At 57.5% G+C, this 27,052-nt stretch overlaps 1 protein-coding gene across 4 annotated transcripts in view; it reads right to left on the bottom strand.

Annotated features, from left to right (window-relative positions):
• FAM102A (family with sequence similarity 102 member A) overlaps nucleotides 1–26,264 on the bottom strand; it is a 33,951-nt gene extending 7,687 nt beyond the window's left edge. The window contains exons 1-4 of one of the 4 annotated variants that reach the window (XM_027616545.2): nucleotides 25,713–26,264; nucleotides 5,037–5,157; nucleotides 4,754–4,783; nucleotides 2,434–2,550 (exon numbers count right to left, since the gene is read on the bottom strand). In XM_027616545.2, coding sequence (XP_027472346.1) covers nucleotides 2,434–2,550; nucleotides 4,754–4,783; nucleotides 5,037–5,157; nucleotides 25,713–25,858 — 414 coding nt within the window. In that variant the 5' untranslated portion in view covers nucleotides 25,859–26,264. Of the gene's footprint in view, nucleotides 1–2,433; nucleotides 2,551–4,753; nucleotides 4,784–5,036; nucleotides 5,158–14,505; nucleotides 14,635–24,954; nucleotides 25,095–25,712 lie in introns of those variants that run through there. The other 3 variants (XM_027616546.2, XM_027616548.2, XM_027616547.2) reach the window with 3 other exon arrangements.
• Between the last annotated feature and the right edge of the window lie 788 nt (nucleotides 26,265–27,052).

Genomic DNA, 27,052 nt, shown 5'->3' with positions numbered 1-27,052 from the left:
GAGGATAGGACCAATCCTGACACCTGCCTCCTGGGACAGTGGGGAGGACTAGGGGAGATGAGGCTTTGCATGGCTCAGCGCCCAGCACACAGCGCAAGCAGAAGTTACCTACTGTTATTCTAGAACTGCAACTAGGAGAGGGGCCATAGTCCCTCTCCAGCCTCAGGGCCTGCTCACAGCCTCAGAGCGAGGGCACACGAGCTCCACGTGGCAGGCAGGCAGGCAGGAGGGAGGCTCACAAAGCCCACCTGGTGGGGAGGGGGTTCACCAGGTATAACACAGGGGGCGGGGGTGGGAGATGGACTGCACAGAGTCCAACATGGAGGGTGGGGGTGTGGTGAAAGTTAGTTGAGTAAAGTAAAGCAAGAAGCCATCAGAAATTCAACATCCACTTGGGCAGAGATTTTGGCAATGGCCCAAACAAGGCAGGGTTGGGTGCCCAAGTCTGGGCTGAGATGGAGCGACAGGAAATGGATGCTCATATCCCAGTACCATCACTGACAAAAATAGAGATCACCGGGCTGAGACTTTTTTTTTTTTTAAGATTTATTTATTTATTTTTTTAAAGATTTTATTTATTTATTTGAGAGAGAGAGAGTGAGAGACAGAGAGCATGAGAGGGAAGAGGGTCAGAGGGAGAAGCAGACTCCCCGCCGAGCAGGGAGCCCGATGCGGGACTCGATCCCGGGACTCCAGGATCATGACCTGAGCCGAAGGCAGTCGCTCAACCAACTGAGCCACCCAGGCGCCCAAGATTTATTTATTTTAGAGAGAAAGAGCAAGAGAGAATATACATGAGCAGGGAAGGGGCAGAGGAAGAGGGAGAGAGAAACTCAAGCTGACTCCAAGCCCACAGTGGAGCCTGACATGGGGCTCAATCCCACGACCTTGAGATCATGACCTGACCTGAAACCAAGAGTCTGACGCTTAACTGACTGAGCCACCCAGGAACCCCCCAGACCCCATTTTTGGTAGTAAACTCTACGTCCAACCTTGGAGCTTGAATTAATGACCATGAGATCAAGAGACGCATGTTCTACTGACTGAGCAGCCAGGCGCCTCCTGAGGTGTTTTTTTTTTTTTTTTTTTAATGATTTCATTTGGCTGTGATAGCAGCCTTACAAGTAGGTGATGGCCCCAGGCTGTAGATGAGGGAAGCAGCACTCAGACACAGACTCAAGGGAAGTGATGGCCCACAGCCCCGCAGTTAGGACGTGGGGAAGCTCACCTTGCAGCTGAGGCCACCTGCATCCCCCTCACGCTGTGATTTGCCTAGGGGTACATAGGGCCACTGGGGCGAGACCGAAAGGCCCTAGCCCCCACCAAAATTAGCCTGGACCCTTTTGGGTGTCTCTGGTTCCCTCTGCGAAGGGTCCAAGAGGCTTCAGAGCCCCCATCCGTCACCTGCTGCCTGGCTCTGCTTCAGGCACAAGACACTCCCGCTGGGTCAGCTTGTAGAGGTGTGGTTAGGACAAGACTGTTTTCTCAGCCAGGTGGAAGGATGGGGGACAGGGAAGAGAGGTGTGCTGGCAGCGGCAGATGCCGTCCTGAGAGGGCCAAGAGCCAGCTGCCTGGAGGGAGGGAGCTGCCCCGGCTGCTGGAAGGCTGCACGCAGCTGGGCTCTAGGAGCAGCCACCCTCAGTTTGCCCGGGTCAAGGGACGACAGGTTCTTCCACTCACTCACTCACTGATCCTCCACTGCAAGCCCAGGCAGCCTCATGTCACATGAGGCAATGGCTGGGAGCTGGACCGTGGAGTTGAACAGCTGGGGGTCAAGTGTCAGCTCTGCCTGTGACCTCAGGCAAATGATCTGTCTAACCTCTGTGCCTCAACCCCCTCCTATGCAAAACTAGGACCAAGAACAGACGCCCCACGGGGCTGTTGTCAGGCATCATGAGATGAGAGGTGGTGAGCACTCAGGGATGCTCATTTCATCAAACCCTTATAGAGACTGCTGGGATCCACCCCTGATCCCAGATTAAAGATGGGGAAACTGAGGCCAGTGGCAGAGCCAGGCTTCTGAGGGTGGTTTCCTGACCCCGGGACCACATCTTCCCAGTGTCTGGGATGGGAACCTGTATTTTTTTTTTAAAGATTTATTTATTTGAGAAAGTGAGAATGAGAGAGAGAGAGAGGGAGGGGGGAGGGGGAGAGGAAGAGAGAGACAGACAGACAGACAGACAGAGAGTACATGAGAGGCGGGAGGGTCAGAGGGAGAAGCAGGCTCCTCGCTGAGCAGGGAGCCCTATGCGGGACTCGATCCCGGGACTCTGGGATCATGACCTGAGCCGAAGGCAGTCGCCTAACCAACTGAGCCACCCAGGCGCCCCGGGAACCTGTATTTTTAACAACGCTCCAGGGGACTCTGATGAGGAGCAGGTTGGCCCCCGCTCCTTGGTGGGAAGGGGCAGAGAGGTGGCAGGGCCCTGGTACCTTGAGGATGGAGTTGTCCTGACGAGTGTTCTTCGTGTCATATCCCTCCAGCAGGCAGCAACGCACTGTGGAGCCTGAGCCTGCGAATTCAGCCAGGTTCAAGTCGGCGAAGCCCAGCTGAGAGGGACAGAAGAGAGTGTGGGAGGCTGCAAGGGGGTGTGGGCATCCAGCGGGTGGCATAAGGGTTAACTTGCGGGGGGCAGGGGCAGGCAGATCCCCTGGGCCCGCCCCACAGCCCAGACTGAGTGTTGCATAATGGCACCCAAGGACAGAGGCTGGTCTGGAGCTCACATCCCTGAGCCGCACAAAGCGCCCTTTGTGCCATGTCCCAGTGTGCACTGGGGCAGCGCCTGAGATGAAAGGACATTGTTGTCTGTGACACAGAGGCATTGTTCCCTGGGACACAAGGCTGTGCTGTGGGAGCCGCCAGGCCAGCAGGCAGGGGGGAGGGAAGGCCCGTGGGAACTTGGTATGGGGGTGGGGGGCGGGCAGGAGTCCCTCATGGAGGTTAGAATGAGGGGCTGGCAGGAACACCTGGCTGCCCCCGGGAAACAGAGGGAGGCGCCAGGGATGCGGGGGGAAGTGGGAGCACATTCGAGAACAGGGTGTAGGATCTGGGAAAGCCTTCGAAAGAAGCCAGGTCTCCATACCTCCTCGGTGGGGGACTGAGTTAAGGTGGGGGGTGCTGGGATTAGGGTCTTGGGGAACAACCAAATCGACAGGGGGCATTTGAGCACCTATTACGTGCAAATCTCTACTGCAGTTTAGGGGCACACAAGCCAGAATCAGAGACTTGGCAGGTTCGAATACCAGCCCTGCCATCGAGTCAGAGGGACCCCCATTTGGCAGGGAAGAGAACTAAGGTTCCAGGGGGTAAGTGACTTGCCCAGAGCCCCACGCAGCCCAGCCAGCAGAGCCAGGCCCAAGACCAGGCCCAACCAGCGTCCAGTCTAGCTGCCCCAGCTTCCTTCCCTGAAGAATGGGAGCAGGGCCTGTCAAGGGCATTTGATCACAGGACAGAAGGGAAGGGCCTGCAGGGCTGACACACGCTGGGCACCTAGTAAGTGCCCACCGGGTGGAGGTGGGGGCTGCAGGTACCCACGCCCATGTGACTTCATGGGAGGAGAAATTTCCACTCTGGCGGCACCTTCCACAGCCCAGTTCTAGCCACCCTGCCCTCTGTTTCTGGAGAGGGCCACCAGCGCCCAGGCTGGGGCAGAGCGACGGCCCAGAACACCGAGCTTCCTGAGCTCCAGTCAGTGGGAAGGGACACGCCTTCCACGCAGGGCGAGGTAAGGCAAAGGCATTTCCCCTCTGGACGGACTAAGTCCACCGCCTGCCGCCAGGCCACCTCCCTGGGACCACAGAGGGTGGGCTGTGAGTCCCCACCAAGAAGGGGGTCTAGGGCAGAGCGGGCTTATTCAGAGCCAGTGCCAACCCCTGCAGAGCCGCCTTCTCCTGCTGGTGCCCGTGAGTGCTGAGCAGGTGGCAACAACACAGATGGGCCGCAGCACAGGACCGGCTAGGCGCCCACCACCCAGCAGCACAGGGGGGCACTGCTGCGGTTAGAAAGCAAAAGGAAATCTGTGAAAACGTGCCCACGATGTATGGCAAGTGAAAACCACGCTGCAGAATCTGTTTAGAACAAGTCCCTTTTGTGTATGTAAAACTCCTACTGTCTGCGCGCACACAAGTCCACACACAGGTGCTCATTTTCTGTTCCTCTACACCGCATGCGCATGGGTTTGACTCACAGCTGTGTGTGTAAATGACCTAATTTTCTTTTTCTTAAAAGTTCCGGGAAGACCTTAACAAATCCAAGGATGGGGTCTGGGTCTGGGGAGGAAGCCTGCAGAGGAGGGGGGTGGAAACTGCACTTCTCATTCTGAACTTTTTTTTTTTCTAATATTGTATTTATTTATTTGACAGAGAGAGAGACACAGCGAGAGGAGGAACACAAGCGGCAGGGGGGGGGAGGGGGGTGGAGAGAGGGAGAAGCAGACTCCCCGCAGAGCAGGGAGCCCGATGTGGAGCCCGATGTGGGGCTCGATCCCAGGACCCTGGGATCATGACCCGAGCCAAAGGCAGACACTTAACGACTGAGCCCCCCAAGTGCCCCTCACTCTGAACTTCTGTACCATTTGTGTTACAACAAGCATATGGTAGCTTTGTATTAAGCGCAAAGCCTATCAGTAAAGATATTTCTAAGAAAGAATACATCTCCTGCAGAGCCGAGTGTCTCCTATTTGGTGCAGAGAGGGGGCTGAAGCTCTTCTCTCAAGGCTACTGTACCCCATTATCCCTTCACAGCCCCACTCACCTTGGAATAAGCCTTCCCGCCTTTCAGCTCCTGCAGAGAGACAGACAGAAGCAGCAGTGTGACTAGGGAATCCCAGGGACCTCATGCATCTCCCCAGCACTTCCCCCACTCCGAATCTGACTGCTGGGGGTAAGTCAAGCCAAGGAGCAGAGTGACTCACTCCTTGCCCTCTGGAGGGGACAGGTCAGGGGATGGGGCTAAAGCCGCTGGATCAGTGGCCTCACACCCCCGCGTTGGCCTTGAGCCCGCAGCCCCCAGCCCCAGCCCCAAAGCCCAGCCTCACCTTGCGCACCGACACGCGGAAGATGCAGGGGTCCAGCAGGCCGGTGGCCGGGTTGGCGCTCATTTTACACACGAAGGTGAACCTCTTCCGCCACCGCACACAGTTCTCCTGCACCTCCTCCCTGCAGGGCAGACAGACAGGTGAACACAAGCAGGCAGGTGAACACAGGTATCGGGGACAGGACCGGCCTTTAGGGAGGGGACAGGAGGAGGAGCAGAACTCTTGTTTTTACTTTGTATCACAAAGTGACTGTATCTTCATAAAAAGGACATGCTTGTGTAAGTGTTATAAAACCAAAAAAAAAAAAAAGTAATAAAAAATGAAAAAACACAAGGTAGGGGTGAGGCCAAGCAGAGGGGAGGACACTCCTTGCCCCTGCTTCCAGCGCTGCCCCTGTCCCTTGTTCTGTGGCTTTGGGGGGCTCCTTCCTCTGCCATTACCTCCCTGACCCCTGGCCAGTCATTCTCACCCTCACAACAGTCTTCTCAAACTGGCCCCAGAGCCCGTTTTACAGATGAAAAGCGAGGTAAACTGCCTGGTGTCACCCCCTTAGGAAACAGCTGGCCTTCCACTCAGGGCTGCCGGGCTGCAGAGACCCCTTCCTTACCACTAACAACAACAGCGTTAATAGTAACAGTAACAGCATCTAAGGCTCGTATCACGCCTCCCCTGTGCCAGACAGCACTTCCAGCACTTTAGTGGTGCTGCTCCAAGGTCCAGAGACCCACGATCACGCCGCTGCTTCCAGCAACTGCCTGGGACAGTTACTACCATTAGGACAACCCCACATTCACAGACTCCGGGAGCTGAGGTTAAGACCCTGGCCAGAGGCCCAGCGCACGCACAGCAGAACAGGGACTCGAACCCGAGCAGTGGGTTCCCGGTGCCACACACTTCACTCTCAGCATACCAGCCTGACACCAACCTGGGGTCCTCAGCTTCCTAAGTGGGGAGCTGGTCTTCAGCCCAAGTTCTTTCTGCACCAGCGGGGAAGGGATTACCGCACTGAAAAACTCAGCACCCCCTTAACAGGGAAATGCTTTGGGCCCTGGGAGTGAGTGGAGCCTCAGGGAGCACTCACCCAGCCTCTCCCAGCTGCTCAGCAGGATCTGGGATGGCAGTGACAAATTCCACGGCCCTGCGCAGCTCCCTGTCCCCCCACAGCCCGCCTGGCAGAGCCCGTGCTCAGGAAGGGATGGCCATGGAAGGGAAGGGGTGGCGTGAGAGATGATATCTGCTGCCCCATCACCCCTCTAACAGGAATGGCCATGTTGGACAGCTGAGGAAGTGACCGCTCCACACCCTGGGGACCCCAGGATCACAGGTTAACGGCCAGACTGGGGCCTGAGGGGAGAGGGTCAGCACAAATGGAGCATCATCTGACATGGGCGTGTCTGCTTCTCACACAGCCTCAGACAGCACGCTCCACAGCTGAGGGCACTGAGGCTCCAAGAGACCCCCAGACCACCACAACCCCAGTGACCGACAATGCAGGATTCGATCCCAGGACTACCCGACTACAGTCAAAGTGTTCAGCCTTCACCTTGGTTCATGGGCCACAGAGCCTGGAAAAGCCTGGCAGGTAGAACCCACCAGGGTTTCCGGGCCAGCGATGCCCTGCCATGTCCCTGAGACATGCACCCACGTCTCCGAGTGCCAAGTACGAGTCAGGCACGGGGCTCTGCAGGGGACTTTATTCACAGATCAACACTGACAGTTACCCCTGGGATGACTCAGTGTCACCAGGAGAGGGTGGAGGGAAAGGGTGAGTCAGAGTAGGTGACTGGCCGCAGGGAGGTGACATTTAAGCTCAAATGGGAATGAAGAGAGGGGCGTAGCCAGTGGGGGGAGACAGTTCCAGGCAGAGCAAACAGCATGAGTGAGGAACAAATACACTTTTGGTTTCCTTGGCCTGGCCTCGCCTCACCTGTGCCGAGCATCTATGAGAAGCCCCCTCCCGGCTCCACACGAGGCTTCTCCCACATCCCGCCAGGGCCCTGACCAGGGGCAACAGGACGCAAGTCAGGCAGACCTGGGCTCACAGCCCTCACATCACCGAATGACTCAACCAGGGCTTGACCTCTCCACCCTCATGGGTAAAACAGGAACACCACCCACTCATTCGTGGGTACCTGGGAGCATCCGCAAGCCCCGCGAAGGGCCTGGCCTGGGGAGGTCTGCAAGATGTGTCTCGTCCCGGGGTGCCTGGGTGGCTCAGTCGTTACGCATCTGCCTTCGGCTCAGGTCATGATCCCAGGGTCCTGGGATCGAGCCCCGCAACGGGCTCCCTGCTCCGCGGGAAGCCTGCTTCTCCCTCTCCCACTCCCCCTGCTGTGTTCCCTCTCTCGCTGTCTCTCTCTCTCTCTCTCTGTCAAATAAATAAAATCTTAAAAAAAAAAAAAAAAAGACGTGTCTCATCTGATGAAGACACGGGGGACTCCAGCAATTCCCTGCAGCCCCAAGACAGGACAAGCAGAAAATGTGAGGGCTAGAGATGAGGGGGAGGAAGAAGAGTGCCCAACCACAGGCAGACAGGGACAGGGACCCTGTCAGGATCAGGTGTCACAAGAGGAGCTGCAGCCCGGGGCTGGGAGCATCACCGGACCCAACCTTGCTGGGTCCATCCATTCATTCAAACACGTGCCAGCCCTGTTCTATGCCCTGGGACCCCAGCAGTGACCAACTTACACTGTGGTGGGAGGAGAAAAATGAGGTCAGGCAAACAAGAAAAAGCAGTGGAAGGGGAGAACGAGAATTCTCTTTCCTGGCAGATACTCTGATCTTGTATGTAGAAAATCACAAAGAAGCCACTAAAAACTATCAGACTACAAGAGTTTGGCAAGGTTTCAGGATACACGAGCAATATACAAAAATCAATTATTTCTGTATCCTAGTGAACATCCACAATCAAATGAAGGAAATAATTCCATTCACAACAGCATCAAAAAGAATAAAATAAGCAGGATTACATCTAACAAATGAAGTACAAAATATATATTCTGAAAACTAGGAAACATTACCGAAAGAAATTCAAGATCTAAGTAAATGGAAAGACATCCCATCCCACAGTCATGTTTCCAAAGATCTAATGCTGGTAGGACAATACTCCCAAATTGATCTAAAAATTCAACACAATCTCGGCTGGCTTCTTTGTAGAAATTTGATACATTGATTCTAAACCTTGGAAATTTAAGGGTCCAGAATAGTCAAAGCATCTAGTAAAAGTAGAAGAGAACATAAAGGATTCACATTTCTTTGACTACAAAACTTCTACAAAGCTACCAAAATCAAGGAAGGATGGTTTCGGCATAAGGACAGACACATAGATCACCGGAATGGAATTAGGAGTTCAGAAATAAACCTTCACATTTATGGTCGACTGATTTTCAAAAGGATGGGGGGAAGGGAGGGGAGAAGCTCTTTTTAACAAAAGTTGCTAGGACAATGAGATATTCACATGCAAAAGAAGGAAGGAGGACCCACTTCTCATACAGTATACTGTACCTCAACAGGGATCGAAGACCTAAGTATAAGAGCTAAAATTACAAAATTCTTAGAAAAAAATACAGGATAACTCTTTGTGCTCTGGGATGAGACAACAGTTCCTCAGGTATGATGCCAAAAGAATAGGTGACAAAGGAAAAAATAGAAATACTGAACTTTATAAAAATTAACCTTTTTGTGACTCACAGAACACCATCGAGAGAGGGAGAAGACAGCCCACAGAATGAAGGAAAATATTTGCAGACCCTACATATAACAAGGGACTTGTTGCTAACAATATATAAAGGGCACTTAGAACTGACCAGTAAAAGACAACCCAATTTAAAAGTGGGCAAATGATCTGAACACACATCTCTCCAAAGATACACAAGTGGCCAGTAAGCACAGGAGAAGATGCTCAGCGTCATTAGCCATCAGGGAAACACAAATCAAAACTATAATGAGTGACCATTTTGCACGCACTAGGAAGGCTATAATCAAGACTGATCATAACAGAAGCTGGCGAGGGGAAACTGGAGCCCTCACACTGCCGGTCAGAGCATAAGGGGGTGTGGCCACTCTGGGAAATCGTCTGGGCACTGCCTAGAAAGGTTTAACCCAGAGTTACCTTAGGACTCAGCAATGCTACTCCTAGGTGTATATCCAGGAGAAATGAAACATATGTCCACAGTCTTTGTAATAGCCAAAAAGGGAAAGCAACTTGAATGTCCACCAACCGGTGAACGCCTCCATACACGAAGGGGTATGTACGATTCAGCAGTCAAAAGAAACGAAGCCCTGATACCCGCTAAAATGTGGCTCAACCTTGGAAAATGCTAAGTGAGAGAAGCCAGTCACAAAGAACTACATATGGTGTGATCCCACTGACACGAAACGTCCAGAATGGGCAAATCCCTAAGAGACAGAAAGACTAGCGACTGCTAGGGGCTGGGGGAGTCGGGAGGAAATGCGGAGTGACTGCTAATGGGTATGGGGTCTCTTCGGGGTGATGAAAATGTTCTAAAAGGGATGGCGCTGATGGCTGCACAACTCTGTGCATAGACTAAAAACCACTGAAGTGCACGCTTCGAATAGGTGCAAGACCAAACGACACGACAGGTCGGGTAAAGAGAGAAACAGAGAGAAAACAGAGGGGAAAGCGGGTCAGGACTGCTGAGAAGAGCTAAGAAGCTGAGGGCTGCTACTTCAGGCAGATGGCGAGGGAACGCCGAAGGCAGTGACATCTGAGCAGGGCCGGCATGCAGAGCAAAGACATGGAGACTGGGGAGAGCTGTCCGGATGCATGAACAGCAAAGGCAAAGGGCCTGAGGTAGAAACATGCTTGGCAAATGGAAAAGTGGCCTGGAGCAAGTGGCTGAATAGGACTGGGGAGGAAAGCAGAGGGGACGTGGCTGGGGAGGGTGAAGGGGGTTAGGTGTCACGCGCGACCTCACGGGCCATGGTGAGGTCTTTGAATTGTACTCTGATGGTGGTTCTGTCTTGCCACATTGGCTTGAGGCAGAGGCAGAGAGCAACCCCAGAGTAGGTGGGTGGCAGGCCAAAAATCGCAGAAACATTTCCCGAGTAGCCAGAGGCCCAAGCCTAAACAAGGGGCCTGGGGGGTAGCCATGGCTCCCACACGGACCCTCGGATCTCCACCCACGCCCTGCACCCAGCTCAGCCCAGGACTTGGAAGCAGCTGCTGGAGACCTGAGGAGGAAGCTCACAGTGCTGGACGTGTCGAAACACCCAGAGGAATTAGGATTAGTGTCTGGGATTGAAGGCTCTCTCCCTTCCCCTTTGTGAGTCTGCCCTGGGAACTCGGGCCAGGAAGCCTGAGCTCCTCTCCGGGTTCCTGTGGGCCTACCAGGTGGGGCCACCCGTTGCCCTCCCAGGCTCCGGTAACAGGCACCTTCCTCTCCCTCCACAGGAAGACGGGCCGCGGCAGGGCTCACAGGATCAACGCTGGGCCTCCCCGTTGTTTCCACAGGGCTCTAAACACACACGATTAAATGCCACCACTCCCACGGGACGAGGCTCACAGCCCCACCCCGGTCCAGCCCAGGAGGTCACAGCAAGGGTAAAACAAATGCCCCAGCAGCGGCCCTTTCCCGAAGGCCTATTGTGTGCCACCTGGCACTCCTCAACACTGAAAGGTGGGTGTCACCATGCCCGCTTCGCAGGTGGCGAAAGTGAGGCTCAGAGAGGCCAACTCACCCCCAGCGGCAGAGCTGTGACGAGCAGGGGCCAGGGTGGAGCCCAGGTCACAGAACTAGAGATGACACAGCCAGGACGTGGCCCTGGAGAGAGGGAGTTCCAGGCTCAGGACAGGGGCAATGGAGGGAGAGGACCTCAGGCTCTGGGGCAGGGGAGGGGTGTTCGTAAAAAGGGCAGGAATAAGGATGCCAAGCAGGAGGCTGTGCGCCCGAGTGGGAGCTGGCCAGGCCAGGTTTGTGGAAATCTCAGGAGCTTGATTCCCTCGTGAACCTTTTATTAAGCACTTAGTAGCTGCCAGGTACTGCTGAAGGCCCTGGAGGTATAAACAGCGAGCAAAACTGAAATTCCTGCCTTCAAGGGGCTTAGTCTGGCAGCGGGCAGGAGACCGACAAAATGAGGCAAACACACACCACATGGCAGTAAGTGCTATGGAGGAAAAAGGAACCAGGCAAGGCGGCAGGCAGGGCCCAGGTGGGGAGAGCGTGAGGGAAGGTGACCAGGGAAGGGGACATCTGAGCAAAGAGCTGAAACAGGTGAGGCAGTGACCCACGCCCTGGGGGAGAAGCAGCCCGGGCGGGAGGGCCAGCCACCCCACAGAGGCCCGACAGGCCTACCGAAGCACAAGGAGGCCAGTGTGGCCGGAGCTGAGTAAGCGAGGGGGGTGGGTGCTGGGAGGGAGGCCGGAGAGGGGATCTCGGCGCCCAGCCTCCAAACTGTGGAGCAGTGCCAGCAATCGTGGGCGCCCCATGGGTGCACAGGTAGGTAGGGGAGCCAGAAGAGATGAGGGGAGGGGAATTGTGTCCTTTTCTTTTCCTTCTGAACTGGAACTACCAATATGGCTTCTTTCAAAAGCACGACTCGGGGAGAAATGAACTGTGGGAGGGCTCAACGTTGCCGTGAGGTCCGAGGCCACAAAGCCACTGTGGGGAACGACCCCCAGGAATAGCAGCGGCCCCATGCCCACCTGAAGGGTGACTAGGACCCTGAAAGCCAAGTGCCACCTCACACCACTGTGACCTCGATGGACCGTGGGCCCAGGGGACAGGGACCCGGCCTGCCTGGGCACCCTCAGCCTTCACGTCCATCTGCAATGACAGGAGGCACAGTGAGCGCCTGTCTTAGAAAGAGGGGGAGCGTGAAAGAATTAAAACCAATGAGCATCTATGAAGAAAAATCATAAATAAGACGTTTGTTAAGAAAACACAGGACTGGGCGTCCCCATGGCTCGCCCTGCCGATATGGCTCAGGACAGGATGGAAAGCAGAACCGTAAAGGTGATGTAGCCAAGCCCAGAGAGGAGGCATCCAGAACCCTGGAGCCCAGGCTCCCAGGCGAGGGGCTTGTTCACTGGCACGCTGGCATGAGAGGACAATGGTCAAAGGAAGGAGGGAGCTCACAGTAGGTCTGGCTAGGGTGAGGGACACCAGGGCCATCTTCATTTCTGTCCAAGAATCATTTCTATAATCGAAATTTAAACTGAAAAATGAGTAAAGGGTGTGAGGCTAGAAGGGCTAGTCAAAAGCAAAAGGGGGTGTGACCCCTCATCTCCCTGATTCAAGGCCTGGGCCCAGACTCCCCCTCCCGCAGGACCAGGCACCACCCCCAGGAAATGGTGATTAGGACCCCAGGGCGCCCCAGCCTGGGGTTTCAGGCATGAGTCCCCAGCTCCATGCTGCCAGGGAGAGGTAATTACAGAGACTACGTTTTCAGGGGAGTTTTGTTTTTAGCTTTAAGACATACAATTAGACGTCCGAATCCCAGAGAGACAGGCGAGCCCTCCACCCACCACAGCCCACTGTGGCCCGCCCAGTGGCAGAATTCAGTTATTTCTGGGTTGTCCTAAAATAGGGCAGAGCACCACAGGAGGCTGATGTCCTCAGGCCGGCAGAACTCCCTCAGAGCACCCCTGGCCCCAAATCCCAACCAAGGCCTCTATTATGCATCCCTAGAGACTCACTGTGGGTGCTGGCTTGGCACGGGGCCCAGGTGGGTGTAGGGACATGGCAGGGGCAGACTTCCCGGAGGAGGCCCCGGTTGAGTGGGGGAGACAGACACTTCACAAGTGACTGATAACTGCCACCAGCCTCCGAGAGTGCAGACAGGGGCCTGACCTGGTCTGGGGCAGTGACACGAGAGCTGGGACCTCAAGGTGAGGCTGGCCAGGTGCAGATTAGATGGGATGTCCCAGGCAATGAGAATAGCCCAAGAAGACCCCAAGGGAAGGAGGTGGGGCCCAGAAAGAGGTGAGAGAAGGCCTGGGGGGTGGGGCGTGGATCAGGCTGGCAAGTGACCCCAGGAGGTCCATCTCAGGGAGCCCTCACTTCTTCATCACTGCCCATCACTTGAGGCTGTCAGGATAACTCCGTGGTGCTGTGTCTGGTTTCTCCCTCCTGCTGAGCTGGATGGGGAACACAAAGAATTCTGCCAACACAGTGTGTGTGGCCATGTCTTCCTGGTATCTGTTTCGCTGTGTGTCAGAGACCAAGGAAGGCAGCTGGCCACCACTGGGGCCCCACAGATGAAGACAGCATCTCCTCTGTCACCACTGTGTCCCCAGAGCCCAGGACAGAGCTGAAGAGTGGGACTCTCACTCTAGACCACCTTCCCCGCCCCCAAGCTCATCTTTAATTAATCAACAGTAAAAGCGGGTCGTGTTCATTGGGCTCGTGCTACAGGATCAATGTTTCACATATATGACCAACTGAATTCTACCACAATCCTATGAGATGTGTGCCATTATCATTCCCATTTTACAGACGAAGAAACTGAGATCTAGAGACGACAGGATGGGCCTCAAGTCACAGAACAGGGTTGGATGCCGACCTGACACCCAGGCCGCATCTTTCCCGTGTTAGTTCCCCTCAGAAGCACGAAGGTAAGTGGGCACCTGGGAGAAGGGAAACGCTTCTTCCCATGCCCCATCAATCAAAGAGCCTCGAAGGCTGTGAAGGATGGGCAGGTTGATGTGAGCCACCATCCTCAGCCTCTCACATTGAGGGGCTGATCAGAAATTCAGGATCCCCGGCAGCAGCCACCCCAGAGTCCAGGCTCCGTGGTTCCCCAAGGTCAGCCCACTGCCATATCCCCAGCGCCTGGCCCAGACCGGCATCACCACCCAGAAAGTGCAACAAGATCCCAGAGCCTTAGCACCCCCAGGGTCTCCATCACTCGGGTGACAAGGAGTCAGTGCAAGTGGGAGCCACCTCCTGGCCACAGGCTGCCACACCCACAGGATCCCTGCAGACAGGGACTAAACAGGCCATTTGGTGCCTCTCCCTGCAGTCAGAGTGGAGACGCAGCATGGCCTGCAGTCATCAGAGGACAAAAAGTTAGGAGAAGGGAACCCAGGGTATTAGTGGGGCAGCCCCTGGAACGGGCTCCAGCGCGACCCCACACCCACGTCTTCACTTCACCCTCCCAGCCAAATGGCCTTGTCTGCACGCCTGTCTCATTACCACCACTGCCCAGCACGGAGCCCTGGTCTGGCAGCAAGTGGCTCAGTCGTGGCCACAAGCAAGGCCCAGCAGAACACGGCTTCTCAGACTCGAGGGAACACTGAAAAACCCTTGGCTCATCACACAGATTCCCAGGCGCTGCCAGAACTAGACTACAGGGCAGGGTGTCTCTCTCAACCTTAGTGCTACTGACATTTGGAGATGGAAATTCTGGAGGTTTTGGGGGGCACCCTGAGCACGAAATCAAGAGTAGGACGCTTAACCGACTGAGCCACCCAGACACCCCATGGGCCAAACTTCTTAAACAAGCTCACCTGGGATTCTGATGCAGGAGGTGGGCCCCCAGCTCAAAGAGGGGCATACCCAGGAGCACTGAGGGGCACCCCAGGGACCTCCCAGCCCCAGCTGTGCTCCTGGGTTTCTGAGAGGGCTGGTCCCTGGATTCTTCCCATCTGGCCCCTACAACGCAGGTAACCAGAGCGAGGCTGCATCCCCTAAGTCCCTCCCAGCTAGTCCGGCAGCCCTGGGGGGCCAAAGGGGGCTGTCACAGAGCCCAGCCAGTGCCTCCTCAGCCACACCCACTCCATGATCTCCAGTCCTTGGCTGGGTTCCTGGCAGAGCGAGCAGTCAGTCCCAGTGATGCAGCCAAGGTTCCAGGCTGATGAAACCCAGCCCAGGCCGGGAGAGGCAAGAGTCTAATAAGGAAACAATTTAAATCGACAACATCTGCCTGTGCTTCCCCGAAGAGAAAAGAGTACAGCCGCCTGGGGAGGGGCCCACCCCGGGGACCAGCCAAGGCGTCCATCCAGGGGCCGTGGGGCGGTAGAGCTTCCATCCCAGCGACGTGGCCAACGTGGCAGCCCAGCAGCATCTGGCTCCTGCCAGGAATTCAGGGCCGCGCGCAAGGGAAGCATCTTGCTGCAGCTCTGCCACAGCCAGCCACTCCTCCTGCAACAGGATGAGGCAGCAGTCGGTTCCTAGAAGCCGGCCACTCTGTGCTGACGTGGGAGTGCTGGGGGGGTGTCACCAGCCACCCCAAGACCCCTTCCCTTCTCTGCTCCCCTGCTCCTGGCATCAGCGAGTGACCCGTGGAAGTACAAAGTGGACAGTCCACTGGGGGCTGCAGTGACTCCAGATGAAAAAGGAATAGGGGGCCAACCAATCACTCAGGCTTGGTGGGGAAGCATCAGGGTCAGGAGTAAGGATTCTGGAGTCAGATGCACCTGAGTTTGAATCCTGCCGCTCACCAGCCCAAAGCTTGAGCTGTATCAGAAAACCCATAGTAGGCAGGTGCCAGCTTCCCCATTTTACATGGCCTCCCTGCTCGGCCTTCTGCACCCAGTCAGGCCATGGACGAGGCTTCCCCACCACCCAGGGGAGGCCTGTGGCTGCTCTTCTCAGCTGACAACAACGGGTCACTCCCTCTTGCTCATATAGCCCAAGAGGAGAGCAGGCCATTGAAAGGATCCAAAGTAAACTTCTCGCTTTGACCAAGTACTGGTCCAATCCCAGGCACCTGGACAAAGATGCCTCCAGTACCCAGTGTGTCCCAGCGGGGCTCCTGTTTCCTAGGCATCCTGGCCCATATGTCAGGCATTAACTCTGTAGGCATGGTCACCGCCTACTTCACAGATGAGCAAACTCGCACGCAGTCCACTGGTCACACATGAGGGGCTGATCTGTCCTCCCAAGCCCTACCTCAGGAGCCACCCCCAGAGGGCACTCACGTTGAATGGAGGACGTGGCTGCAACCATCAGAAGTAACTCAGATGGTCCAGTGGGAAGCCAGGCACGCCAGGCCCCTAATGAAGCCTTCCCTTCCCCACCCCAAGACCACAAATCTGGATGTCTCCCCCAGCCTTGAACCTGGCTGGGCTATCCCAGGCAGGCACGTCTGGGCCGCTCCTGGCTGACTCACATCTGGGTGGCATTTGAATCATCCAAGGAAGGAAAGAGACAGGCTGGAGTGAATCCCATCCTCAGAGCCCTGTTCCTTGAATGGCTGGTCTTAAGCGAGCCAGGGTGATGTCCCTATCCTCTGGGACCTTCCCCAACCCCGTTAGGCCTTTCCAGAAAGCACCCCTCCCCCAACTACTGCAGCTAGACAAATCACTTCCTTTTCTGGGCCTGGGTCTTAGGTATATGGCGAGAACAGAACAAGGCTCCCGTGTCTGAGCATGGAGCTCCTAGAGGCAGGGCCCTTGTCTCACTCGCTGCTGCTTCTGAGTCCTGAGGACGGCACCGGGCACATAGTAGGTACTCAGGAAGTGTCTGATTAAATTAGTGACCTGCACAGCCCTGCTCCCAACAAGGGCTGCTATAGGCCTTCTTACAAAGCTCCTCCCTCTCCAGGAAAGGGCTCTTCCAGCTATGGTTGGGCCATGTCCTCTGGCTCTCTGTAGAGTCCAAGGGGTCAAGGGTTACTGCCACCTCTGGATCTGTCCCCAGATGTTCCCACTGCCCCACACATGGCTCCCTGGTCTTCTGAGGTGACTGAGGGATACTCAGAGACTGCTCATTCAGAGTCACATCTCCTCACAGACTCAGACGTGTTTTTCCAGCCATCTTCAGCATCTCCCCAAGATTCCAACCACAGGACAAAGGGCTCAGGGTCAGGTGGGACCATGAGGCCCTGACTCACCAATCTCTACCGCCTCCTCCATACCTGATTCTCCTACAGACTCATGCGGACCCTGGGCCAATCACTGCCTCCATCATTCACTCATGCCACACATATTAACTGAGCATTTACTACATTGAGCCAGGCCCAAGGAGGACCCTGGAGATACATCCAGAATAAGCCAGGGCCTCTCTTGTCTGCATCCAAAATGCATGTGGCCATTCTCATTCACGTCCATGTGATTTCTCTTTAGCCAACTCAAAACCTTTAGGAGGTGCTGGAGCCTTCTCTTGGCATTCAGGGAGAGTACCCAGTCAGTCATTTCCAAAGAGAGGGGTCAGGGCCAGAGCAGGTGGGATAAGCCAATGCCTCCCCTCCCCCATGGTGCTCAGAACTCTGAGAGCGGATGCAGCTAATGGTGTCTACCCCCGCTTCCCCCCACCCCACCCCGCCCATGGGCCCCAGGTCAGGGACCATAGCTGTCTTGGTCATTGCTGGGCCCAGTGCCCAATGCAAGGCCAGGGCAGCAGCCTGGCTCTAATCACAAATGTTTGCTGACTGGGTGAACCGCAGGAAGAGAGAAGAGAAACAATTAAAAGGAGAGACAGGAACGTGGACCCTTCCCTTCTGCTCCTGCCCTTGGGTTCCCTCCAATAACCGTCCTGGATTAATACCAATCACTGCTAGCCTTCGCTGAGCACTTTGTGCCAGGGGCTACACTGGGTACATAACCGGTGTTAATCCACTTAATCCAAACACCAAGCAGCTTACCACCCCATTTCACAGGTGAGGAAAGCACGGCTCAGAGAGATCTCGGGTCTGGCAGCCTCAGGAGCCCATCCTCCCTCTGAACTGCCAAGCCCCACAGGCCAGCAGCCCCTGCTGGGGTTTTCGCAAGCAGCAGAAGGAAAATCTGCTGCCGGAGAAGACCGTTGGCAGCTGCCAAGATGAGTTACAGCCTCATAAACAGGAGCGATGCTTATCAGGTCAGGACGGTTCACACTGCCCCACCAAGCAAGACCCTGGAAAGACAGGACCTCCTCCAGACCTCTAGGCAGCCAAGGAAGTGCCTCATTTTTGTCTAGAGGTGCCCAGCACTCCCAGGGGCGTGGGATGTCTCACGGCTGTTGCTGATACACATGTGTGCACACGTTGTCAGTGTTCAGCTCACAGATTCTCAGAACCTATAACCAGCCCCCAAGAAGCAGGACAGGTCCCAGAGGCCCCTTGCAGGCATGACTGCCACCCCAACAGAGATACCATCATCCTGACTCATATTAGGGTGGGTTTTTTGAATCAGATTGCTTTTGAACTTTATATCAACAACATCACACAGCATACTCTTGTCTGCTTCCTTCCCTTCACGTTGTTTGTGACGCCCGTCCTGGTTGTGAGTAGCAGTGGCTTGTTCATTCCCACTGCGGAGGAGGCTCGAGCCTTGTTTGGAACCATTCCATGACAGCTGACAGCCACCTCCCCTTCTGCAAACTGGAGCCCCAAGTGGACAACCCCAAGGCTGCCCTTGGTGGTCCTAAAATACAAATCTGACCCTTCTGGGGCTCCCCTCTCCAAAAGGTCCAAACCCCTCCCCATGGCCTCCTGCCACTCCAGGCCCCCGGGGCCGCTGGGCTCCAGCCTGCTCAGCCCTCTCACCCTTGCCCTCCCTCTGCCCCAGGCTGCTCTTCTCCCCATCACCTGCCCACTCCTAACTGGGACCAAACCCAGCACTGCTTCTTAGGGAGGGGTCCTGTGATGGCAGGGCTTTGCACCCAGGAGCCACCACAGGCCCCCTACATGGAAGGTGTTCAGGAAATTGTCCCCTGCGGGCCCGGGAGCCGCAGGTGTGCTCTGCCCCCGCATGTCTGCTCTCAGAGAGGAAGAGGTAGCAGGAGAGGATGCCCTGCCTGCCTTCCCCAGAACCCTCCCCGGCACTGGGCTATGCACTTTCTCCCCGCTCAGCAAGTCTGGTCTGCTTTCAGCTGCCAGGTGGAAGGGCCTGTGCTGAACAGGTACCCCTCCCACCCTCACATGAGCACCCCCACACCATCTGATGGAGGAAGAAGCCAAGGCTGAGAGGACAAGGCCTCTGGCCACTGTCAGAGAGCCAGCGAGCAGCTGCCAAGGCCCAACAGCAGAGCCCGGGGTGAGCCCCAGCCCCCTCCTCCTCCCCATCCCACCAGGAGCATCCCCACCTCCCACAGAGGGTCCACCCCACACAAGCCATCGGTGCCCCCAGCTGCCTCTCAATCACGGCCTCTGAGCCCATGGCGGTGCCCAGCTGCCTGGTGTGCGGGTGAGGGCTGCTCCTGACACGGACTGATACCTCTGGCCCCAGGGTGGGGAGGGGCCAGACCCAAGCAGCTGGCAGTGGCCAGCACACGATCTGGCACACGATCCAGCACCACCAGTGCCCACACTGGTTCACTGCCAGGGGAGAGAAGTCCCCGCCCCGTGCCAGCACCAACCGGCAGCAGAAGCCCCAGGACTAAGATGCAACGGAGGCCACTCCTGCCCACGGTCTGGGGAAGGAGCTAAGACGCAGGGACAGAGACTGTAGTGTCCTGACATGAGGGCCCACAGTGGGTAGAGAAGGCAAAAGAGTCCAGGGACGTCTTCCCAGAGGAGGCAACTCTTGGGCTGAGCAGGAGTTCAGCCAAGTGAAGCAGTGGGGGAAGGGAGCTTGAGGTCGAGGTAACTGCAGAAGCAAACAACTAGAAGAGTAAGGCGTGGTGGAAGCAAGGGGGGCACCAGGAGAGGCAGGGGCCTCCCACCCACTGAGGGGCCCCTGGCTTCCACCCGCCTGTCCCCAGCAGAGTCTGACACCGGGGCCCCCCACCTCAAGTGAGGGGGCTACTGTCGGCCTGTCAGAGTGGGTCCTAAAGCTGGCTGTGGAGAGGCAGACCTCACCCTCCGCCCCCAGCCCAGGCCCTCCTGGGGAGAGTGCCCCAGACTGGACTGGCTCAGGGCCAAGCACGCCAAGGTGGGGCAGGTTCAAAGCAGTAGGGGCAAAAAAAAGCACTGGGGACCCTGTGCTCCATCAAGATAACAGTCCTCTTAGACAGTAAGTGTGCTCCTGGTCCATTCCCACCCCTCTGAAGGGCAGAGAGTCCCATGGCGAAAATGCCCTCTCCCCACAGCACCCCACAGAATCACAGGAGAGGGAGACAGCGCCCCAGAGTCAGTCCTGGCTCACAGAGAAGTACCAGCTGCCATGGGACAGGTGGGGGATCGGGGGGAGCTGAGGTGTGCCACCCAGCCCACCGCTGTGACTCAGCCCCGGGACGGAAGGATGGACCACAGTGTGTACTGTGTTTCTAGCATGTCCCAGAAGCCAAACTGGACATTTAACAGGCATTATCTCACCGTGTCCTCCCAAGAACAGGCAGGCACCACCAGGCCCCTTGGTAAGATCTAAGGGATTAAGTTCCTTGCCCAAGGTCACACAGGGAGCAAGAAGCAGGACGGAACGTCCTTCCCAGTCCTACGGCCGGGGCAGGGCACCAGCCGGACCAACTAGGCAGCGAGTCCTCCATCAGAGCTGCCTCCTCCCAACTGCTGAACCAAGTTGGCTGGAGGGGGCTGCTGGCTGGCGGCTCTCGGTTGACATCTGGGCAGGGTCAGGGGTCAGCGGCTCCAAGCCTGCATGTGAGAGCTATTCCAAGCCCAAGGTCTTGGAATAGCCCTAAACAGACACCACTAGCAGGCACACTGGGCAGTTTCAGGTCTCACCAAGGCCACCACTGGCTCAGTGTGACCTACGGAGAGCCAGAGGCCCAGGAGACGACAGACTTCAGGTCACAGAGCACATCTGAAGCGATGGGGGCTGGCCTGGTGTGCCCATGACCAGAAGCACTTGCCAGACAAGTTGGATGATGAAGAGAGACACCTCCCATTGCCCCCACCCGGGTCTCTTTCTGAGCAAGTCTGATGTTTCTCCCCTGCTCAAACCTCACTGTAGCTGTCTGGCAGGTGAAGATAAACCTCCCCTGGCTGCCAGGGTGTTAGACTGCCCATCCCCAGCAACAGGCAGGTGACTGCAGGGTCACCACACGGCAGTCACCAGACTGCACACACACAGTGCCCAAGCTCCTGAGACATGAGAGCAGGCAACTAACAGCCGTCACAAGGCTCAGCACGGCTTCCCAAATGTGAGTCGGGACTTCCAGGTACTGAGCAAGCAGAGTTCAAGGGCACTCACGGAGCTCAGACACACGATGTCATTGCTGCTGAGAACCTGTGGCCAGAGTGGCTCCCAGGACAGAGCTCAACAGGAGGAACAGGCCTCAGGGAATAGCCTCAGCTCCACAGAACCAGATCACCTCGGGTCAGGCTCTGCCACTGTTAGACTGGCAGACAGGTGGCAGGGCCTGCCAGGGTGGCATCTGCCAAAGGTGCGGCCAGCTGGCGGCAAAGGCCAGGTCCAAGGAGCAGACGTCAAGGACAGGCCCAGGCTGGGCAGCTTCAGGCTTCACCACGGGCACTAGCAGCACAGTCTGACCCCACAGGGACCCAGCGGCTGGCCTGGTGCCCCCCTGGCTGCCTGCAGTGGCCTCTGCGGCTTGCCAGCAGGACTTTTCTCCACAGCTGCCTGTCTCCTCAGCCTGCACGCAGAAGGCATTCCACAGGGGCCCCAGGGACCAGGCAGGACCTGGTAAAATGAGGGAGGCAGACTATGGCGGAGATCCAGAGGTGTGCAGTGGGGTCCGGAGCCCAGAGCGGGCATCCCGCGGAGAAGGCAGCTGCAAAGCCCCTGGGGCCAAACGCTGCCATGTGCACTGCTGCCAGATACCCAATTTAAAAGAAACCGAAAGTCTAGATTTTTATTCTGTCAAAAACTACTAGAGCACAGTATGGGGCAGCAAAATCCTCACTACGTTTGTGCGCCCAGTGAACCTCCATCTTCTGGCAGCCACTAAGCACTAGGTGTGGTGCCAGGGGCATCAGGACCAGGAAACCCACCTGTCCACTCTGCCTGCCAACCTTCTCTCCAGGCTGCCCGCTCTTCTCCCTCTGCCTGTCACCGCGTAGCCGTGCTGGCAAAACCCACCCAGCCAACTCCCACTGTCCCTTACGGGGTGCTGGTCAGGCCCCCCTGCCTCTTCTCCACTCAGCAGCCAAGAGCCATCCTCCTAATGGGCAAACTAGGCCACACTGCCCCTGCCCCTCAGCTGGGCCCCCAAGGCCAGGGCCTGGCCACCCCCCATCTTCATTTGCACCAGTCCCTCCCTACCGCACTGGCCGCCAGTCTCCTGAGAGGACTTGCTAGAAGGTATATCAACGCCTCCCTCTCGCTCCCTCCCCTGGCACCACCAGCACATGCATGGGCCAGGCCACAGGACTCATGCCAGTGGGGCACAGAGACCTCTCGGGATGTTTGGGATTCTTCTTGCCTGAAGGATAGATTGGCTCAGAGCTGGAAGCCTGCACCCAGCCTGCCCTGAGAGACTAATGCCCGACCTGCTGCCTCCCAACTCACCAGACTTGGCTGGGACGTCTGCCTCCCTCCCAGGACCCCTGGGAAAGCCTCCCAGATGCCATGTGGATGCATGTGCCTGGAGGGCCCCCAAGCAGGGACCTTGGCAAACGCCCATGTGCCCCTGGGGCAGCCTGTGCCTGGCCCCAGATGCACGGGAGTGATTTCAGCTTCACCCCCACCTGTGGCCCTAGGGCCCCTTTGTCTCAGGATCTAGCTTGATGCCTCAAAAGTATTCAAATCTGGACTTTCCTGCACCACCCCACCCAATAAAAAGAACCTTCAAACGTCTGGGGCATCCCATGGGGCTGTAGCTGCTTCCAGCCCTCTGCCACCAAGGCAAGGCAGGACTTTGGAGCTAGGCCTACCCAGTTTAAATCACAGCCCTGCCACTCCCTAGCTGAGAGAAATGGGCCCATCGCTTCAGCTCTCCTGAGCCCAGTGTCCTCATCAGCTCATGGAGTGGTTCCAGGGCTCAACTGATCACAAGTCCGAGGTGCTCGGCAGGTCCCTAGCATCCAGGAAGTGCACATCAAGGCAGTTTAAACCCTAATGATAAAAAGGTTATCTTCCAAATTACATTACCAGCTGGGTGACGTCTGGCATATGGCTTCACCTCTCTGGCTTCGGCGCCCCCCAACCCCCCGGCCCCATGGCCAAGAGGATTAATGGATATACCACTTGCAAAACCCTGGCACAGAGCCTGGGCCCTCGGAACACGGTAGCTGTGAGGATTATGGTTTGTAAGGAGGCCTCAAAAAGATGAGGCTGGGGAACAGTGCAACATACCACCTGTTCTACCTGCTCAAATTGGGTCAGGCTAGAGCTGTGTACCCGGCTGTTGCCATGGCACCCAACACAAGGAAACACTCCAGCTAGGAAGGCGGGTGCTGCAGGGGTGGGGCCTCAGGCCTGCTTTACTCAGACAACACCTATGCGGCCACCAGCAGTCTCTGGGCCATCCCAGGGATCCCTGGGGTTGGGAAGAGTATGCTACTGGATCTGGGCCAAGGTCTAAGCAGGTGTCATCACCCCTGACCCTACCCCAACTCCAAAACAACGGGGCCTTGGCCATCTGGAGGGGTGGGCTGTGAGGCGAGGCTCCCAGGCTGCAGAACAGGATGGGCGGGATGGGCGTGGAGGAGGTAGGAGCCCAGGAACCCCTATCTCCTGGGCAAAAGCCAAAGCAGCTCTAAAGCAGCCTCAGGTCCCAATGTCCCTATGTGCTCCCTCCAGCCACACCTGCCCAGCAGCTGACAGGTATCCAGAGCCCACTAAGTGCCCAGCCTTGGGGGCTCAATGTCAGCTCCTCCCTCCACAACCCTGTCAGGTTTCAACCAGGATGAGCGCTGGGAAAGGCTGTTTGGGCTCAGCTGGGTTCAGGGAATCTATGGCCCCTTGCCAGGAGGGAAGAAGGGGAGGCAAAGGTGAAATCCACTGTGGGCCGAAACCTGGAACTTTCCAGACTTTCCCAGATGAGGGGGCAGGTTTAGGGCAATGGAAAGGCGGACAGGTAGGGTGACAGTGGCCCCCGTGCCTGGGAGGAGGCCTCAGTCTGGGGCTAGATACAGATTCCTCAGTGGGATCTAAGACCCTGTTCCACCCGTAGCTCACGTGCGGGCCCTCTGCTGACTCTGGCTGGTCCCTCCAAGAAATGGGAGGCCTGGGGCCTGGACCCCTCTGCCATAGTAACCACAACCACTGCAACAATTTGCCTGAGCCAGATGTGGCACAGCCGTTATCCATTCTCCTCACAACTCTAGGGGCAGGTGTGACTTCTCCCATTTCACAGACAAGGAAACGAAGGCGCAAAGGTGGAACAGGATAGTGGTTAAAAGCACACCCTGAAGGAATCTGGGCTCTGCTGTATTAGTTCATGCAAATCACTCCCTCCCTCAGCCTCAGTTTTCACCTCTGTAAAATGGGGATAATAATCCTACAGTTCCCCCCACCCCACCTCCACCCCACTCCATGGCATAGTCCAGGAATTAAGGAAGAAGTGTTAGTAAAATGGAAAGCACCGCACCAACAGTCGCTGGTTCTTGGAATCCAAGAGGGTAGGTAACTTGCCCAAGGTCACCCAGTCAGTGAGTGGCTGACCCCAGACCCTAGCTCTGAGCACAACCTTTCCCCAAAACCTTGGGCAGCTCTGTGGGTGGCCATGGGATCGGGATCACAGCCTTCCCAGGCAGCGGAGGACTGCCACCAGCCCCCACAGCAAAGGGCAGCCTTTCTCTGAATTCCTCAGATAAGCAGTTCCCGGCAGACTGGGGAGCCTCCAGGCCTGAGTGGGCCCAAGTGCAGAGAAAGGGCACCCCACCCTGTCTGCACCAGAGATTCCTAAATCTGGGTTAGGCTGTATGCCCACCCACCCCCCATCCCCTTGCCCGCATCCTCCCAGACCACCAGATTCATCCAACAGGTCTCCAAATAGGCCAAGTTCTGTTGACAACTGCCTCCTGTGAGGTCCCTGGAAAGCCACTTACTTCCTCTTTCTGGGCCTCAGTTTCTCCAACTCAGAACTGTGAGGCAGCTCCAGCTAACTGGGCCCACAAGGAGTCCTGAGGAGCAAAGGGACAGACCAGGGAAGGGAACCAGCATGTCCTAGGCACTGGGCCAGGCCCTGTACTGCATTCTATCTACTGAAACTTCTCCACAACTCTGACAGACCTGTATTGGGCCCAGAAAGTGACAGAGCTAGGACTTGAACCCCCATCTGTCCGACTCCAAGACACTCTTCCCCCAGCAAGCCCCAACCATGTGACCCCAGGTGGGCACAGTCAGTGGGTGCAGCTCAGGAACTCAGTCACCCTCGGCAATGAGCTGGACAGCTGGACCTGCAGGATGGGGAAGAAGCCATTAGCCAAACTGGACTGAGCCTCTTTCAGAGAGGGTGGCAGCCTCCTTGACAAGGCCATTTGCAATGCAAAGCAGCCCAGCCACAGCCAGAAGAGGACGGACACTAAGAGAGGGCTGGGCAGGCCAAAATCCAGCCACCTCCCTCCAGCCAGGCCGGGGGTGCCTGGGAACCTGTGGCTGGCCCAGGCTCTAAATCATATGACAGCCCAAGCAGCCAGCTGGGTGCAAGGTGGCCAGGAATACTCCTCCCCATCTCAGCCCCTCCAGGCACAAACGCTGGTGGGCTCTTTGTGCAAGTCTGAGGAATGGGCCTGTGTGCAGGGCCCCACGAGGGGGCTGAAAGAACAAACCCCCACCTATCCAGCTGGTCACCTGCAGCCCTGCACCCTGCCAGTTTCCTCAGGCCCAGACCTCCCAGATCACTCAGCCCTGCCTTGTGTAAACCTGCCCCAGACACACATAATCCCCAGGACTACCTGGGCCCACAGGGGCGCTTCCACGTGCCAAGTGGCTAGATCTAGCTCATCATCGCCCTCCTCCCCTGCAGGCGCGGCTGCCCCAGCTCCTACCTTGACGACAGGCTGACAAAATCCCCGCCATCCAGCAGACGGACCTTGCAGAAGAGGACTCCGTTCACGAAGGGGACAGCAGTCAGCTCCTCCAGGGTGAAAGTGGTTTGGAATTTGAATTTCTTCTTCTTCATCAAGAAAGCCATGAGCGAGTTCCCTGAGTCTGAAGCCCCGAAGGCCAAAAAAGGGGGGGAAGCCAGAAATCCCCAGGATTCCTTTCCCTATACCACACCCCCTCCTCAAAACATCAGAGCCGGATCCCGCCCAGATGGTGGCGAAGGCGGCGGAGCAGGCGGGGATCTAAGTCCGGAGGGCCCAGGTCTGAGCGACCAGTCCAGTTCGCGGGCCGGCTGCCTTCACCGTCGGAGAGCCGGGGCTCGGAGCGGCTCGGAGTGGCCGGGGGCTTCACCGGCATGTAAACAGCGGGGCATGGCCCAGGAGGCAGGGGCAGGGGTGGCGGGCGGCGCGCGAGCGGCCGCGCTGGAGGGCAGCATCCCGCACCGCGGTCTCCGGGGAGCTCTGGCCGCGCTACCGGGCGCGGCTGGCGGACCGGTGAGGCCGAGGGCGGCGGGCGACCCCGCCCCCGCCCCGCTGGCGGCTGGGGGACGTGCCCTAGCCGCGCACACGCCCCCGCACCTGGGCGCCCGGCGGCCCGCGCAGGTGAGTCCGGGACGGCTGAGGGCACCCCCAGGGGGCGACCGGGAGCTCTGGGGGGCCTCTCCGGGAGGCGCGGCGGGGACAGTCCGCCCCGGGAACGGCTGGCCACGGCCCCCTCCGGGCGGACACCGGGCCCAGGCAGCCGGGGCGCCGCCTTCTCTTCAGTCCTGGGTCCCGCGCCGCGGGCCCCGGCGGAGCTGAGGCGCCTTTCCGGCCGGCCGGTGGCACCCGCCTCGCTCGCCGCCTCTGCCCAGCACCCCGCGAGCAGCAGCGCCGCCCTCTGCGCGCCGGACACAGCCGCCCGAGCCCGACGCTATGCGGCGCCGCTGGGAGAATGCTGAGGCCCAGCGCGGCCGCCCGCGGAGCAGCAGCCAAGCGCGGGAGGGGCGGGGCGCCGGCGGCCCAGCCTGCCCGCAATTGGGCGGCCTGGCGGGGCAGGCGCGGAGCGCGATTGGCGGACGGCGGCGTGGGGCGGGACTCGCGGGAGGCAGAGGGGGCTCAGGACGCTTGGATTGGTGTGCCGCGCGGCTGGACCCGCCTCCTCGGTCGGGGCGGAGCGGAGGGAAAGGGAGAGGGGCCCCGAAAAGGCAGTGGGAGGTCGCGGGGCGGGAAGCCCGGGCTGGTCTGGCAAGGAGGAAGGCGCGAGCAGAAGAAAAGAAGAAACAATGAAGAGAGGAAACAAT

The sequence above is a fragment of the Zalophus californianus genome, chromosome 13 (genome assembly GCF_009762305.2).
Source record: "Zalophus californianus isolate mZalCal1 chromosome 13, mZalCal1.pri.v2, whole genome shotgun sequence".
Lineage (NCBI taxonomy): Eukaryota > Metazoa > Chordata > Mammalia > Carnivora > Otariidae > Zalophus > Zalophus californianus.
Note: the sequence above shows the minus strand (reverse complement) of the source record. Positions and strands in the feature narration are given on the sequence as shown.